This window comes from Chrysochloris asiatica, unplaced genomic scaffold (assembly GCF_000296735.1).
Source record: "Chrysochloris asiatica unplaced genomic scaffold, ChrAsi1.0 scaffold00138, whole genome shotgun sequence".
In the NCBI taxonomy this organism is placed as follows: domain Eukaryota; kingdom Metazoa; phylum Chordata; class Mammalia; order Afrosoricida; family Chrysochloridae; genus Chrysochloris; species Chrysochloris asiatica.
Genome location: NW_006408656.1, coordinates 3,329,476 through 3,347,125, shown reverse-complemented (window position 1 = coordinate 3,347,125; position 17,650 = coordinate 3,329,476). Strand labels below are relative to the sequence as shown.

At 46.8% G+C, this 17,650-nt stretch overlaps 1 protein-coding gene across 1 annotated transcript; it reads right to left on the bottom strand.

Moving 5' to 3' along the window:
• Positions 1 to 5,251: 5,251 nt before the first annotated feature.
• On the bottom strand, positions 5,252 to 17,386 carry KRT79 (keratin 79). Its single transcript, XM_006869992.1, has 9 exons — positions 16,910 to 17,386; positions 13,891 to 14,111; positions 12,547 to 12,607; positions 12,329 to 12,424; positions 8,041 to 8,205; positions 7,763 to 7,888; positions 7,149 to 7,369; positions 5,706 to 5,740; positions 5,252 to 5,451 (listed from the first exon to the last, which is right to left on the bottom strand). The coding sequence occupies exons 1-9, from the start codon at positions 17,384 to 17,386 to the stop codon at positions 5,252 to 5,254; spliced, it is 1,602 nt and encodes a 533-aa protein (XP_006870054.1).
• Positions 17,387 to 17,650: the final 264 nt, after the last annotated feature.

Sequence of the window (17,650 nt, the reverse complement as noted above, 5' to 3'; positions counted from 1 at the left end):
GATATGATACTGTCCTGAGGGACCTATTCTGTGTCTTCCAATTAACTAAATCCAAATTAATTTAATTGCAAATCCTATAATAAGCCCACAACCAAAGGAAGAAATTTCTAGTCTATGGCCATATTCCGTGATCTTATTATTAAATCAAAATTGCCAGACACTCACAAAATCCCCAAACTGTAGCAGGAGAAACTGGTAGACATCAGGAAGAACTTCTAATGCAAAGGAAGATTCTCTTCCCCCCTAGAGTTAGGGGAAAGAGAAGAACTTATTTTCCTGAAACTGAGAAAGCTCCCTCCCACTTACCTTGGCCAGCCAGACACAAGAAATTGGACCGGGTGACTCCACCTGGCAGCAGCTCAGATAGCTTGTCCCCGCCCCCTGCAGTTTTGCTATTGTCCCTCATGACCCTTCCTCACTTGGCAGCTGTTTCCAATCTTGTCAAAGACGGATGAACAACTGACAGGGGTGTGGAGCAGGGGAAGGAGGGTGTGTTTGCTTAGGACTTTCTGGGTGGGGGAGGCAAACCCTCATATTCAGCCCTAGGATTACAGAGATTTTGAGATCTTTTTTACTGTTGGTCCCAAACCCAGTGTGTGGTGTGGGAAAACACCCTCACTAGCCGGGTCCAAGCCCTCACCCCATTTGGTCACCCCAGCCTTCATTGCCCCACTGGGCCTGAGTCACTCTTTAGGGCCAAAGCCAACTTGGGGGCCAGAGATCCTGCTTTATTATAAAGGTCCAATCAGCGTTTCAGGGAGAAGCCAGAGGGCAGCAAGAGGGCAGCAGCTCCTCAGAAGTGGAGTGGCGGGTGGGTTCTATGGAGGTGGTCTCCCTCCACCAGGGCAGGTGCAAGCAGGAGTTTCCCAATTAGTTTTGGCAACAAAGTCATTCTTGGGATCATATGCAGAGCCTCAGTTGTAAACCAGATAAAAGCAGAGATATTGGGAGGAGGGGGCTGTGAGCTTTCCCACCCTCTACCCCCCACCCTATGGGGTCTTCTGGCTCTAAGAACTCAGTGTGGAAATCTCTGGGACCTTCAACAAATATTTCTAAGTAGCCCATATATTATCAGGGAGTCTTCCTGGCCTGTGCTGCAATCTTTGCATTTTATTGCAAAGATCTCTATTAAATTTTTAAGCCCAATTTCTAATTTCATTAAGACTGAATTTTTACCACACTGCCATTAGCTTCTTGTGACTTTTAGGCATGTTCTTCCTCTTTCTGAACCTCAATACTTTCATCTATGAAATGACAAGATTGTCTCCAATGTCTGTTCCAACTCTACCCCCTCCTACTTTTCTATGTCTTTTTTTAAATACAAAAGAGTCCTAGTGACACAGAGATTAAGCACTTGTCTGTTAACCAAAAGGTCAATGGGTCATTGATTCAAATCCACCAGCAGCTGCACAGGAAAAAGTGCGGCAGACTATTTTCATTAAGATTGTTCTTGTTGATGATGTTGTTGTTAAGTACCGTCAAGTAGATTCTGACTCACAGCAATCCTGTATATAGTTTCCAAGGAACAGCTAGTGGGTTTGAACTGCCAGCCTTTAGGTTAGTAATCCAGTGCTTATCCTACAATGCCACATGTTAAGAGTGTTGTTATGCACCAAGTCAATTCTGACTCATAGTGACTCTGTATAGGGTTTCCAAGGAGTGACTCGTGGGTTTGAACCACCAACCTTGAGGTTAGCAGTCCTTCAGCTCTATACGTTAAGATGACAGCCTTGGAAATAGGTTGTTGTAGGTCAGAATCCACTCAACAACAATAGGTTTGGGTGGTTTGGTTTGGTTTTTCTATGTAGGCCTCTTAGCCCATTGGGTATGAACTTGAATTCTTGATCCAGACTAGGTTTAGATCCCAAACTAAACTCTCCAACCTACTTGCTTGTTACATTAGGTTGCTTATCTAACAATTCTGTGCCTCAGTTTCCTCATCTGCAAAAGGGGGATGAAAATGATGCTTATATCGCAGGGTGCATGCAATGCTGTAGGATCAGCCCTGGACTAGTAACTACAAATTCTGCAATTCAAACCCACCAGCTGCTCTTGGAAACCCTAAACAGGGTCCTTATGAGTTGAAGCAACACATTGTAAAGGTCAAACAAGTGAAAGAGTTGACTTCAGTGTCCCTTAGGAAGTATTAGCTATTCTTCCTGTACTGTGGTGTACACTGAGGGTGGGCCACTCACCACGCCCAGCCTAGATGCGTGAGAAGAGAAGCCTGCCTCATAAGTGGACTGCCTCATGAAGCAGGGGCCACTCAGGCTGGTCAGGTGGAACTGATTTCGCTACATGTTAGGTCCTTGTGTTCCTAACCCGTGGGTTAAGATTTCAGTCAAAATCCCTCTGCTGACATGCCCATCATCAACGCATTCAGCTGCTGTTAGAGGGAGGCATGAGGGAAATTTGATTTCGGAAGATTGATGGGGTTGCAGGGCCTGGGAGCACGGGAGAGGCAGGAAGGTCAACCAGTGGGATCCAGGATCAGAGAAGGGAAGTGTGGGAAAGAGAAAAGAGGTTGACTCCATGAGACACAGGGGAGGAAGAATCATCAGTAAGATTGTTGACTGAGGAGAAAGAGACAGAAGCAACTTCTGTGGAGAAAGGAAGGCAGGTTTGGATTCGGCAATCCTGGGCATCCCTCACTTTCCACTAAGCAGCTGTATAGTTTTGGACACGAGACTTCACTTCTGTGCATCTCAATTTCCTCACCAGTAAAACGAAATATAAAATAACACACCCTCTACTGAATTCTGAGGCTGCTGGGAAAATCGCAGGCAAAGTGATGTATTTGTAAACCACAAAATCCAATTAAACGTGGATGTATAATGATGACTAAAAGTGGGAGCTGACAGAGAAATCCAAGGTGACTCCAACTTGATGCTCTAGGAAGCCAGAGACCAAGAAAAACAGCAGCCAATGAAACCAATTTTAATTTTTTAAATTACCATCAAGTCAATTCCCACTCATGGCAGCCCCGTGTGTACAGAGTACAGCTGTGCTCCATAGGATTTGAATGTTGTGACTTTTTGGAAACAGATCGCCAGGCCTTTCTTCCAAGGCTTCTCTAGATACGTTTTGGTTAGTAGTCAATCACTTTAACCACTTGTACCACTTAGGGTCATCATTATTCTCATACAGTCTCCCATAAACCAGATGGTTTATACATGTTCTCATCACATCTCCTTTACAAAGGAGAACTCTGAGGTGTCAAGAGTTCAGTAACTTGTCCAAGAGTCATACAGCTAGAACGTGACAGTGCTGGGATTTAAACCTAAGTCAGCCTCATTCTGAAGCCCAAAACCTTTCCACCGAACAAATCACACTCTCAGCCCCACCCAGAATTAGTGGAAATCTGAATAGTCATCAGGGGGTAGGCTGGGTAATGAACAGATGCTCTGTAACTGTGCTCTGCCTTGAATAATTTGCATGTTCCCTCTGAGCCTCAGTTTCCTACTGAGCTCTATGCAGGGTAGATTAATACCCACGTCCTCGAGTGGTTGAAGGAGCCCTGGGGGCACAATGGTTAAGTACTCAACTGCTAACTAAAAGGTGGTGGTTGGAACCCGCCAGCCACTCCATGGGAGAAAGATGTGGCAGTCTGATTCATAAAGATTACAGCCTTGAAAACTATGAAACGGTTCTACCAGGGTAAGTCAAAATATATTGCTACAAAATCATAGCAACTTTTATTAAACAAAACTGTCAAACTGTGAAGCCATTGTTTCTCTCCATATGTTCCATCTAAGTCTAAGGGTAGTATTTCCATCTTTCTAACAACGCTTTTCCAAAGAATTCTGCACTCTGATACGTACCACATCAAAATGGCAGTTTTAACATCCTCAGGGGACTCAAGTTGCATTCTTTTTCAGTGTTTTTTGTGTTTGGGGAACAAGAAGGAGTCTGAAGGGGCAAGATCAGGGATGTAGGATAGGTGGAGTAAAGTATCTCAATACAATTCCATAGGAATAGGACAGTTCTTGCTGCCTCAAAGAATTATCAGGTGCATTGTTGTGATGTGGGGGGAAATTTATCAGTGCAATTTTCCTGGCCTTTTTCTCACCAATGCAGTTTTGGATTTCCTTCAGATTGCTTCATAATAAGCCCCATAGTAATCCTGTGCCCTTCAAGAGAATCTGTCAAGATGATCTCTTTGGAATCTCAAATCTACTCAAATCTATCCAGCAGGTCCCATCCAAACCCACTATTTTGATTGAAACTTTTTTTTAAAGGCCCTGCAGGATAAGCGCTGTACCGTGAGGTCATTTGAATCTCAAGGTCTGTGATTCAAACTCACCAGCCGTTCCTCGGAAAACCCTATACAGTATTGTTATGAGTTGGAACCAACTCAACGGCACTTCATAACAACAATAAGACTAAGACACGTGCGTTACTGAGAAAACTTGTCTGCAGCCATCCACTGCAGAGACATGTTTAAACACGTTTTGTTTGGAATAAACCTGTGCATGTATGAACTAGAACCCTAGTTGTAGTTGTTGTTGTTAAGTGCTGTCGAGTCACAACACTTTTTCCTTACCCTTGTACACTGTCCTGCAGAGTCTATCTGAGTCTGCATCAACACAACAGCAGTGGATTTGGTTTGGGGCTTAGAGTGGTTGAAGGCAGTAAGCTTATTTGGCATGGTGGTTGGGACATAGTGGGAGTTGATTATTACTGCCTCTACGATCAAGGAGTCAGTCACTTAACACAATGCCAATTCCCTGGGCAGGACAGACTCTGGAGCCACAGAGAGCTAGCTGTAGTTGCTGTTTATTGAGACACAGGTGCAGACAGAGGAGTGGGGTGTGGGTAGATTCAGGGTGGGGTGTGGTGGGAGGCTGGGGAAGTTGAAGGCCTTTGGAGGACCATCCCAAACATTCCTCTCTCTTCCCTCCACCTGTCCTGAGCTCAGAGCAGATGAGTCAAGTTAGTGAGGATGCCAAGATGGCCTGAGCAATCCAGCCTCTTTTCACTGGTCTAAAGGGATCCCCTAATCATGACACACATCACTCAAGCTGGTGACTTTAACCTCCCCTCCCATCCCATCACAGAACCAAGGAGAAAACCTGAACAGATTTGAGCCCTTCCCCAAATGCAAATCACAAGCAAATCACCTGGTATGCAAACACAGGAGATCTTTGGTCCTCTGGTTGTTGCTGCTCATAAGGAGGGTGAGTACAGAGGGTAGTTGAGGTGGGTGAATGGGGCAGGAAGAGGTTTGCAGGGGCCCAGCAAGCCTCAACAGCTAATACCTCCGGTGGGATGTCTTGACCGTGGTGGTCTTCCGCAGGATGGAGGTGCCCCCGGAAGTGACTCCCCCCTTGGAAGAGCTATAGCCCCCACTGGTACTTAAGCCACCTTTGATGCCTCCCCCACCCCGGGAGATGCCACACCCGATGCCAGCTGAGCCGCCTCCGCTCACAGTGGTGGAGTTGCCAGACACAGCTGCAAGGCAAAGGGTCTGGGTTAGGCAGGGCAGCTATGCCCAGAGAGGATCAGACACCACCCAGGAGCCGGCAGGGCAGGAAATGGAACCAGGCAGTGGAGCCAAGGGAAACAGGGGACAGGGACCCCCTGAACCTGCCCCAGGATCACCCATGAAGGGGAGTGTGCTTGAGGTCAATAACCGGTTGAATGAACTGAGCAGAGGACTAGAGCCAGGCAGGGGCAGGGCGGGGGTTGGGAGGCAGAATACTCACAAATGCTAAGGGCACTCTGACATTCTCCAGACATCCTGGGGAGAAATAAAGGCCAAGAGAGGGTCAGTGTTCCCAAGAACCCAAGTAAAATCCCTCTCTTTTCCTCTATCTTTACACTGAGCCAGCTCAGTAAATCAGCTCTCAAGAGCCAAGGTCCAGATGGTGAGACAAGGAGAGGATGGGAAGTGTGCATGTATGGTGTGGTCCATACATCCAATGGAGCATCATTCATCCATAAAGAGAGATGGAGTTCTGATATATTCTACGACCTGGGAACCATTATGTGAAGTAAGCCAGACACAAAATGATCAATGCATCGTTCCACTTATAGGAAGCATCAAGAATATGCAAATACATAGAGACAAAAGTTGTTAGTGGTGATCAGAGATTGGGAGCAGGGGGCAGCACCAGGTGCCTTTGAGTCCATTCCGACTCAAGGTAACCCTATGTATGTCAGAGTAGAATTGTACTCCCGAGGGTTTCCAGTGGCTGATTTTTCAGAAGTAAATTTCCAGGCTTTTCTTCTCAGGCATCTCTGGGTGGACTCAAACCTCCAACCTTTCAGTTATCAGCCGAGCACATTGACCATCTGCACTACACAACATAGGAGGAAGGGCAACGGGGAGTCATTGCTTAATGGGTACTGAGTTCTGTTTGGGGTGATGAAAACATCTTGGAATTAAAAAATAATAAATGCACAATATGTGAGTGCAATTAATGTCACTAAAATATATACTTAGGATGGCTAAGATGGAAAATTTTGTAGTATATATTTTCATCACAACTGAGGGGAAAAAAAAAAAATAGATGTGTCTGTGCTTAACTCATGGCTCTTCCACCAGGTCCTAAGGCTGTCGGGGAAGCAAAGAAGCCAGCAGGTCAAGATACCTGGGCCCCCACACACACCATTCTCCCTGCAGGCTAGGGCTACTGTCCCTGCTCAAAGGGAAACAGCCTCCACCACTAAGAGCTGTGAATTTGTCTCCATCTCTCGTGTTCTTCAAAGACAAACACCAACAACAACTCCAAGTTGTTGTGTTGATTCCAACTTTTAGTAACCCATGTGTTACAGAATAGAAATTCTTCATAGGGTTTTGTTGGCCACAATCTTATCACCAGACAGACCTGTCTTCCATGGTGCTACTGGGTGGGCGGCTCAAACTGCTGACCTTTAGGTTAATAGTTGAGCAGACACAGTTTGTGCCTCCTAGGGTCAAAGCTTCCACAGGTAGTGGGATCTGGTTGCCAGGGGCCATGCAGGGTAAGAGTGGGATGATTGTGCCCATCAAAAAGAAGAACAGGCAGAGGCAAGGGCCATGGACATGAGAGGGAGATCGCTCTCAGGTGGTGAATTAGGAGTCTGGCCTCCCCCACATTAGACCACATAGGCTATTTTACCAGCACAGGAAAGCCCTCTCCGTTGGGGAAAGAAGGAGCACCCACCGGCTCTCCTCGCCCTCCAGCAGGGTACGGTAGGTGGCAATCTCCACATCCAGAGCCAGCTTGACATTCAGCAGCTCCTGGTAGTCACGCAGCAGTCGTGCCATGTCCTCCTTGGCCTGATGCAGGGCCATATCCAGGTCTCCAAGCTTTTTCTGAGCATCCTTGAGCGCCAGCTCTCCACGCTGCTCTGCGTCTGCGATGGCAGTCTGCAGCTGCTGGCACTGCTCAAGGGATGCGAGGTGTTGGAAATCCCCTTTGGCAACATCCCATCCGTCACTCTGCCCTCAAGCCAGGCACCACCATCCTCATCCCTTTATCCCAACCTTGTTAGCCTTAGATGCATCTCAGCCTCCTGGTCTGACCTCCTGGAGATGGCTCCATCTCCTTGGACGAGGTCATCCCACCTGCTCTCCCAAGTCTAGAACCCTCTCTGTGGGCCTTTTGCCCCTGTAAAAGGAGCGTGTTGGTCTGGATGTCTCAGCATTTAAGTGTGTCTCATCCATCAGAAAGATAGCTCTCACCCCTCAGAATGACAAAAAAAAAAGAAAAAGAAAGAATCCTCCTTCATGCTTTAGCCACTAAGCCTGAGCCCAAGCCCTCCATCCGAGGTGCACCTGCTTCTTGACTGCATCTGCCTCACTCTGCAGCCTCTGAACAGTACGGGTCAGCTCAGTGATCTCATTCTTGGTGTCCCGGAGGCTGTCCCCATGCTTGCCAGCTGTCACCTGCAGTTCCTCATACTGGAGACCAAAACAAAGACCATGAGATAGCAGATAGATCCTGGGACACATGCATAAGCCCTGACCCCAAAGGCCACCCTCAAGGCTTCTCACAATGCAAAAGGTCCGTGTTCAGTCCTGGCCCCAATTCCTGAACCAGTCATTCTCCTCACCTTGGTCTGGTACCAGGCCTCGGCCTCAGCCCGGCTCCTCTGGGCAATCAGCTCATACTGGGCCTTGACTTCAGCAATGATGCTGTCCAGGTCCAGATTTCGGTTGTTGTCCATGGACAGGACCACGTTGGTGTCAGACACGTGGGTCTGCACTTGGCTCAGCTCCTGCAGAAACAGAATCACAGCCATCTGTGCACCTGCCATAGAGAGTGGAGGACAAGCATCCCCAGGTGGCATCAGGAGCCCTGTGCTCTTCTCCAGGCTCCACCCTAAAAGGAAAAGCCTCAGTCTCCCCAGTTGTGAAATGTGGTTTTTATCTTTCTAGACTTCATTTCACTTTGTGGATTTGCAGCCTCCTGAGAGATTAAAGGGGAAAGGGTGTGTACTCTTATTACACACAGCTAGGGCCCAGGCACTGTGCTAGCACATGCATAACCCCCTTAATCCTCAGCATACCCTGCAAAGCAAGCAGGGACCCAGCTGGCCCATGGGACGCTTTTGTGCAAATTGGGAAGAGGAACCTCTTAGAGGAGACAAGGTGTGTGGAGCTGAGTGTGGGCCAGATTCCAGCGGCACTCTCCCCTCCCCTGCACCACCGTTCACAGTGCTCCTAAAGGGAGGTATTGTCATTCCTGCCAATGAGGGAAGGGGCTCAGAGAATAGGAGTAACACACCCAAGGTCAAGTCACATGGGTGGGGCCCAGACTAGAACCCGGAGAGTTAAGGACAAAGCCCAAGTGGATCCTTCTAGAATATGTATAGCCTACCATGATGTTCTTTAACCCTTTCTTGTGTTTCTAGGACTTATTAGAAAATGGGTCTAGAAATATCATCTCTAGAACACATAAGCAGGAGTTTTTAAATCCTGTGACAGATAGGTTATGTGACTGGGAACCCAGGGTCTCTGCCCTGACCTTGGGGATAGCCCCATCACTAGGCCCTGACTCTGTCAGCCCCCAGTTGGGCTCTGTTCTGTCTCTCCCATGTCCTTCTTGCCCTGGATTGCCAACAGATTTCCCCAAAAGCCAGCTCTGATCAAATCACTCATCCACTCAATACTCTTCAGAGGCTCCCCAATGGATAAAGAATCTTCCCTTTAAGAGCCAATATGTTCTGTATTCTGCACTTATGTCCAGTATTTCACATGCTTTGGTCTTTCAATGTAGCCAAAGCGATCATGTTGTTGTTTTTAAATGCCGTTGAGTTGATTCCAACTCATAGTGACCCTGTATAACGTTTCCAAGGAATGGCTGGTGAATTTGAACAGCCGACCTTGAGGTTCAAACCAACCTTGAGGTCCAGTGCTTATTCTACAGTGCCACATCGAGACTCCAAAGTGACCATAAATACAGATATAATAATAATAACTCCCACATTCTTTAGTTCCAGACACTGCGTTAGGTACAAATTCATTACATGTCCTTTTACAATAACTAAAAGAGATTACAAGTTAGGAAACAGAGTCCTGGTGTGGCGCTGCAGGATAATGCCCTGGACCACAAGGTCAGTTTGAATCACAAGGTTGGCAGTTTCAAATGTAGAGTCTGACACTAGAACCTGAGACAACATCAACTCAATAGAAATGCTGCTGCTGCTACAACCTGTCGAGTCAGTTCCAATTCATAGTGACCTCGTATTGGGTATCCGAGGCTAGAAAGATTTACCAGAGCAGAAAGCCTCATCTTTATCCCACAGAGCAACTGGTGGATTCAAACTGCTGACCTTGAGATTAGCAGCCCAACTCATAACCCATTCCAACAGAAATAAAAAGAGAGAGAAAAATACCAAAAACCAATATGCATACTAATTAAGATTGGCAAAGAAGATTGGCATTCAGAAAGAAGTCAGATCCCAGAGTGGGTAGACAGTGCAAAAACTGAAGCATTCACAGTTTAGGAATGAACTCTGGAGACAGACAATCCGAAGTTCAAGTTCCCAGCCTTGAAATGTATTAGCAATGTAACTGAAGTAGTTGTTAAGCATTATGATGCCTCAGTTTCCTTCCTTGGACTGTTGTTGTGGGGCTTCAGGAGATCCTTACATAGCCGAGGTGAGCGCTTAACTAAATGCTTTTCCTTTGTACTCAGCATTCTCTCCAATTAGTTGTATTTGTTACAGATGATAATCATTTTCTCACCACCCCACTTTATCTTCTTTCTCACACCCTGTCCATATCTCTTAAGTTCAAGGCCCCTCTATAAACCAATGCCAGCGTGGGGTCCTGAGGGAAAGCAACTTGGAATCTTTAAGACAAGGAGGTAGCGGTCTTCATAAAGCAAGGGGAGAGAAAGGTCAGGCTTTCCAAAGAAACAGAACTATTAAAAGAGGAAAACAACAGGTCCTGTGAACTAAGGAGTGTGTCTGCTTACGAATCCCTGGGTGATGCAAATCGTTAATCCACTCTGTGGCTAATCAAAAGGTTAAAGGTTGATTCCCAGGAATGCCTTGAAAGAAAGGCCTGGTAATCTACTTCCAAAAGATCAGCCTTTGAAAACTCTACGGAGCCCAGTTGTGCTCGGAGACACAGGGAGACACATGAGTCAGAGTCAGCTTGATGACAGTAGGTACTGGTGGTCTCTTCTTAGAAACTGGGGACCTCAAGGTGCAAAAGATAATGCAGAACATCTCAGTGAAGGTAAAAGGCTGAAGTGTATCACAGAAGGAGGAACTGGACCCCACAAACCCCCAGGCCAGACAGGTGCATCAGAGGTTGCTTTCCTGACAAGACATGCCAGTGTTGGGTGTTTCACTCTCCAGATTTCCAAAGGAGATCTGGATTGGCCAAACCAGAGCAGGGGATCAATTTCTAAGTGCCATATTGACCATCATGCCTCTGACAAAGTAGATGAGGTGAACAGGGAGCTGCTAGTCTGGCCATCATTTCTCCCCTCTGATGGATGATGAGTAACTTTGACAGGAAATGGTCCTAGTTTGCTCTCCCTTTCCATCTAACCACCGATTTCTCCTCATACACTCAGTGACCAGCCCATCAACTATCTGCTGTTCCCCAGACACACAAAGTTCTCTGATGTATCTTGAAACATGACCCAGCACAGGCCAGGGCCCCTGGCTATCCAGCTCTTCTTATACCTCCTTTAGAAGGCCTACCCAGCTTTCCTAGTCCAACTCTAAAGGAGTCGCCTAGGGAATCCTCCAGCTTTCCAGGAAGAGTCAGCCACAGCCTGATCATGTACCTCAGCACCTTGTCCCTGTTCACAGCACCAGAACAACCCAGCATCAGACTCTAGGCCCCCCGAGGGCAGAGACTTGGTCTTTCTGTTGTCACATGAAAGATACTCTGTAAATGTTTGTTAAAAGGGCAAGTAATAGCAAAGGAAAGAAATATTAGACATGTGCCTCAGGTAATAAGAAAGCAAATTCCTGAACATTCAAAGGAGAGGGGAAGGGAGTGGAAACTCGTGACCTGACAGAAAAGAGACCAGAATTTAAGAGAGGGGAATAAGGTGTGGGACTGTAGGATAAGCACTGAACTAAATGTGCTAACTACAAGGTCTGCAGTTCAAACCCACCAGCCACTCTCAGAAACTCTATCTATACCTACTGGACACAACTTTCCTCCTGCTGCAACCTAGAACCCCTATCTCTGCTCCTTCATCCCTTACTCCGTTACAAACTGGGCAGGAAGGGGAGCAGTATAAGAATGATAAGAATCAGACTTTGGAGTCTGGGAGAACCAGTTTTCAATTCTGGCTTTGCCTCTTACTATGTGACCACAGGCAAATTAATCTAAGGCAATTGTTATTGTTAAGTACCATCAAGTCGGTTCCTGTATAAGGTTTCCAAGGAATTGCTGATGAGTTTGAACCACTGACCTGGAGGTCCAAAAGAGCTTGCAGTCCATTGGTTATCCTACACAGCAGTGCCTATTATCAATAGGAACACTGAGAACAATATGCAAAAAGCTTAGCCCAGTGTCTGGCTCATCATAACCATTCGATGCATGGGAGTTATTACTGTTGTTATTAAACGTCATCCAGTCAGTTTCCACTCGAAGTGACTATGTGGTTTCTGAGGCTATAAATCTTTGCAGGAGTAAAAAGTCTCCTCATCTTTCTCCTGCAAAGTGGCTGGTGAGTTTGAACCACCAACCTTGTGATTTACAGTACAGTGCTTCTCCTTTAGCGTCACCACAGAAGATATTACTAATAATTAATAAAAAGATTGAGTCAAAATCTTCTACCAATTAAGTTATACTAATGAATTCAGATCAGACCTCAAGATTGTATACAGATATATGCAAATTAACCCCATCCATTGAGCATCTCACCATTTCGTAGAGGTGGTGCAGAAAGTCAACCTCATCAGTCAAGGAGCTCACTCTGGCCTGCAGATCCATTCGACTCAAGTATGCTGCATCCACATCCTGGGGACAAGGAAGAGAGCAGGACAGATGGCTCAGTACCCAACGTCCTCACTTCTCTGAGTCAACCCAGCACCCTGGAAATCAAAGGAGCACCTGTCCCCACCCCCTGCTGCCCTGCTTACCTTCTTGAGTACCACAAACTCATTCTCTGCAGCAGTACGCCTATTGATTTCATCTTCATACCTGTTACACAGAAAAGTCTCAGACCTGACTCAGCCCAAACCACAAAAACAAAAAGCAAAATGAAACAAACAAAACAAAACAAATCCATTGCCATGGAGTCTATTCCAACTCATGGCAACCTCAAGTGCTCCAGAGTGGAACAGCTCCATAGAGTTTTCTTAGCTGTCATCTTTATGAAAACAGATTAGTAAGCCTGACAAACTGACTAGGTTAGTAGTCAAATGCAAATTGTTTGCTCTACCTAAAGACCTAGGTTCAGCCCAGTTCTGCCTTTTAGACATTGGACCCACTCAACTTTAAGGAAGTCCTGATAGGCCAAGCTTGCCTTTGGGATGCAGCTTTTGGATGCAGTCAACCAGTGAAGGAACTTTGGATACTGTCTTTATTTCAACAGTCTCTCCTCCCCGCCTTCCTGGAGAGGGGCACTGGGTATGTGCAATAATATGGCAATAAAGAGCAGCCATCCTTTGAGATCAGAGCCTGGAGGAGGCTTCACAAGAGCATATGTGAAGGAAGATGTGTCAACACTGGTTAACCTTTGCCTTCACTTTCAACAAGGAGCCATTTTAAAACACTAACTCCTCCCCAACTGTTGCTGTTGCCAGTGTTAAATTGTGGAGAAAATTTTGTTTTGTTTTTCTGTTTTTAATTGTGGCTTAAAACTATAAATAGGTATATCATCAGATGAGTATATAAACCTTACCTGAATCTTGATTCAAACAAACTGTATTTTTTTAATTTATGGGACAATTGGAAAGTCAAAATGGACTATTTTATGATATTGAGCTCTTTTTATGATTTAAAGTGTTAGGTGCGATTGTGGTATTATAAAATCTAAATATGCATATGAAGTGTATGAATATGGAATGACATGACTTGGACTTCAGAAGTGTTGTCACTAAGTGCCATCTAGTCGGTTCCAACTCATGGCAACCCTGTACAGGGAGCTGCTGGTGGGTTTGAACTGCTGATCTGTGGTTAGCAGTCTAGCACTTATCCTACAGCACCATACTGAGGGTAGGGATACAGATTCAGAAAAATGAGTTTTCTGTGAGTTGATAGTTATCAAAGCTGTGTGATGAGAACAGAAGTGTTCGTCATATTACTCTCTCTACTTCTATAGATGTTCACATTTTCTATAATAAAATTATGAATTAGCCACAAATTAACTTGACAGTTCAGGAGACAGTAAGCCCTGGACCTGCGTGCCTAAGGGAAACATCTCTGCCTGTGACCCCAACCCCACCCACCCCTGATGGCCAGGCCTGTCCAGCTCCCCTCACTTGTTCTTGAAGTCCTCAAAGAAATCCTGCATGTTCCTCAGCTCCGAATCCAGCCTCCCCCGCTCGCCCTGGATGATGTCCAGTTGCCTCCGCAGGTTGCTCAGGCAGTTTTCAAAGAAGGGCTCCAAATTGTTCTTGGTGATGCCCGTGTTCTGGCCTTGCTCCTGCAGCAGAGCCCACTTGGTCTCCAGCACCTTGTTCTGCTGCTCCAGGAAGCGCACCTGAACCAGATCAAGAAAGATGAGCTGGCACCATCTTCCAACTGTGAGAGAGGCCAAGGACAGGGGTCCACCACCTCCCATTAGTAGTCCATTGTCATCACTGGTCATAGAGCAGAGTATCAAAGGACCAGTGCAGGGCCTAAACCTTTCTAAGAGGAACAAGTTTTTCTGGAAACGGCAGCGCAAACAGAAAAAGAGCTCTAAAGAGCTAGTTAATGTAAAAGTCTCAGCTCAGCCATTTACTAATCGGTGATCTTGTAAAGGCACTTCTCTCCGGGTCTGGCTTTCTCACTGTCCTGGGTAAGAAGGACTAGAGAAATGTGTCCGAACCCTAGCCCTGCATCAGAAACAACTGTTAAAATGCAAATCCATACACACACAAATCACATACACCTATAAATATATGGAGTCCTAGTGTGGCACTGTGGGTTAATGTGTCAGACTGCAAAGTTGTTTGAACTGCAAGGGTGTGATTCAAGCTCACCAGCTTCTCCTTGGAAACCCTATGCAGGGTCGCTATGGGTCAGAATCAACTCAATGGCACTTAACAACAACAACAAGTGTGGCACTGTGGGATAAAGCACTGGACCACAGGGTTGGTTTAAACCATAAATTTGGTGGTTCAAACTCACCAGCCGCTCCTTGGAAACACTATTACATGGTTGCTATGAGTCAGAACTGACTCCATGGCACATAACCACTACCACCACCATCATATATATATGGAGTCCTGGTGTGGCGCTGTGGGTTAATGAGCTGGACTGCAAGGTTGGTTTGAACTGCAAAGTCGGCTCCTTGGAGACTCTATATAGGGTCGTTATGAATCAGAACCAACTCAATGGCACTTAATAGCAACACAGTAGATATACATGTGTGTGTGTATGTATTTATATACACACAGAGAGAGACAGATACAAAGAGAGAAAGAAAGCAAATATGGCAAAATGTCAACAATGGATCTTGATGAAAAAAGTACACAGGAAAATGTTGTACAATTCTTGCAACTTTTCCATAAATTTAAAGTTGTTTGTGTGTGTGTGTGTTTTTAATACCAATCCCCAAACCCCACCTCTATAGCCTCAGAGGGAGCCCTCAGGGGTTTTCTGCCCAGCCAGGGTTATGGTCACCAGTCAATCTTTCAGATGCCTGCTTCCAGGCCCTGATTCTGAGAGCCTGAGAAAGGGTTTTCTTTTTATGACCTGTGAGACTGTCCCACAAAAGAAACAAAAGTCACTAGGGGAGAAGGTGAGAAGGGTAGGCGAAACAGCTTGCTTCAACCTCTGCCAGGCTCCCAGGCTCCCACCCACAGTCACAGATCCAGGAACATTAAGTAATATTGCACCTGTCATAAACAGTAACAATATATCTTAGTTCCAAGGACCATGCGGAGGCCTCATGTTCACAGAGTTCAGTATCCCAATTCCCAGTGGGGTCCAGGAACCTGGATCCCAGTCTCACCCCTGCCTCCAAGTACCTGCATGACCCTGGAAAACTCACTTGACCTTGCTAGACTTCCATTTTCTCTTCTTAAAAGTGAACATAGTATCACTTACCTTAACTCCTCACGCCACTGCTGTGGGTGTCACATAAGAAAAGGGACAAGAATGTCCTTTAAGAAAGTGCACATCGATGAACCAAGGTATGACCATTGGCCAAGACCTTCCTCATCAGGTCCCACTGCCTGAGCACTTAGGGCCAAGGTGGACAATACCAACAAAATGGGTCAGGATATGCTGGAGAACAGTACAAGAACTGCCCTAGTCAACCAGGAGACAAGGAAAGCAGTCAGGGCACTCCCAAGAAGGGAGTGATTAGATTCTATACCCCCAGGTCATGGTGACCTGGTATGTGCTCCTCATGGTCCACCGCAAATTGAGCTTCCTAGATCAAACAGGGAGAAGCAATGTTGTTGTTATTTAAAAAAAAAAAAAAAAAAACTGTTAGGTCGGTTCTGACTCATAGCAACCCTGTACAGGGTTTCCAAGGAGTAGCTGGTGAGTTTGAACTTCCAATCTTGTGATTCACACCAAACTTGCTGTCCAGTACTTTATCCCTGGATAAAGCACCACAAATTTAAACAGCAAAGAGGTGACTTCGCCTAGGACCCACTCTGTTGGGTCTTGATTACATCTTTGCCTTTGAGGCCTCCTCCAATATATTTTGCAGCTTTAAAATGCCAAAAGGCAACCAAGACCACTCACTAAGAGGAATAATAAGGACCATCCATTGTTTAGTAATGAGATTGTTGTTAAGTGCCATGGAGTCAGTTCTGACCCTGTATTTGGGTTCCCAAGGAGTGGCTAAGGAGCTCTCTGGTAGCGTAGTGGTTACGAATCGGGCTGCGAACCTCAGGGTCAGCAGTTCGAAACTACCAGCTGCTCCACGGGAGAAAGATAAGGCTTTCTGCTCCCATAAAGATTTACAGCCTTGGAAACCCTGTACAGGGTCACTATGAGTCAGAATCGACTCCACGGCACATAACCACCACCAAGGAGTGGCTAGAGGGTTGGAACCACCAATCTTGTGGTTAGCAGTACAGTGCTTCCCTACAGTGCCACACCATATTAATGAGGACCCCAGTAAAGATTTCAACATGGTCAAGATGAACTTGACCTACTACCATCCTCATAAGCAGACTCACCTGAGCAATTGCATTAAATCCCAGAAGGTCATGTCCCGTCATCCACTTGGGATCCCAGGTTGAGGCCAGAACTCCAGAAATTATCCCATCAACCCTCCATGCATTACACATGAGTCTAGAACCGCTTTGCCCATCCATCCCTCTCCTAGAGGCCCACCTTGTCAATGAAGGAGGCAAACTTGTTGTTGAGTGTCTTGATCTGCTCTCGCTCCTGGGTGCGCACTCGCTGGATCTCCGGATCTATCTCCACGTTGAGGGGGGTCAGTAGGTTCTGGTTGACAGTGACCTCCTGGATCCCGCCAGGAGGGCAAGTGGGCCCGAATGTCTGCCTGCCTGCCCCCAGGCCCATATAGGCCCCTCCACTGACACCAAAGCCCCCCATAACCCGTCCCGAGCAGGCTCCTCCGGCCACATTGGCCCAGGTGCTCTTGCTACCTCCCAAGTTATACAGGCTCCGGCTGCCAAAGCCTCCTTTACTGGGGTTGCAGCGGAGCCCCCCGCCACTGCCACTGCTTCGGGACATGGTCATGGAGCTGAAGCTGGTGTGGGTCCGAGACCCACCCCCTCCACTGGCAGAGTTGGAGCTGAAGCCCCCTTTGGTGGAGTAGGTCTTCCGAGACATAGAGGATCTCATGGTTGTCAGAGGGGCGCAAAGCAGGCCGAGCTGGGAGCTGGAGCTGGGAAGGAGCACAGTGAGCTACAGAACCACTGATGGGCTTTTTATCTTTTCCCAACTGGGCTGGCTCCTAGGTTCCACAGACACTCCTGCCCCATTGCCCCAGGAGGTGAGGGAGGGGCCCTGTGGCCAGGGTAGTGCCCCCTCCCCCAGTGGGAGGGAGGGGCTGCACCCAGCTGTCACCTGCACCCTAGAACTCTAAGGAGCCAGCCGAGACTGTCT

Coding starts and splice junctions, on each gene's coding strand:
- KRT79 (XM_006869992.1), bottom strand. CDS start 17,386: ATGAGATCCTCTATGTCTCGGAAGACCTACTCCACCAAAGGGGGCTTC. Junction 14,112..16,909: donor TTGCCTCCTTCATTGACAAG/GTGGGCCTCTAG, acceptor GATCTGGTTCAG/GTGCGCTTCCTGGAGCAGCA. Junction 8,206..12,328: donor TGCACCACCTCTACGAAATG/GTGAGATGCTCA, acceptor CTGTTTCTGCAG/GAGCTGAGCCAAGTGCAGAC.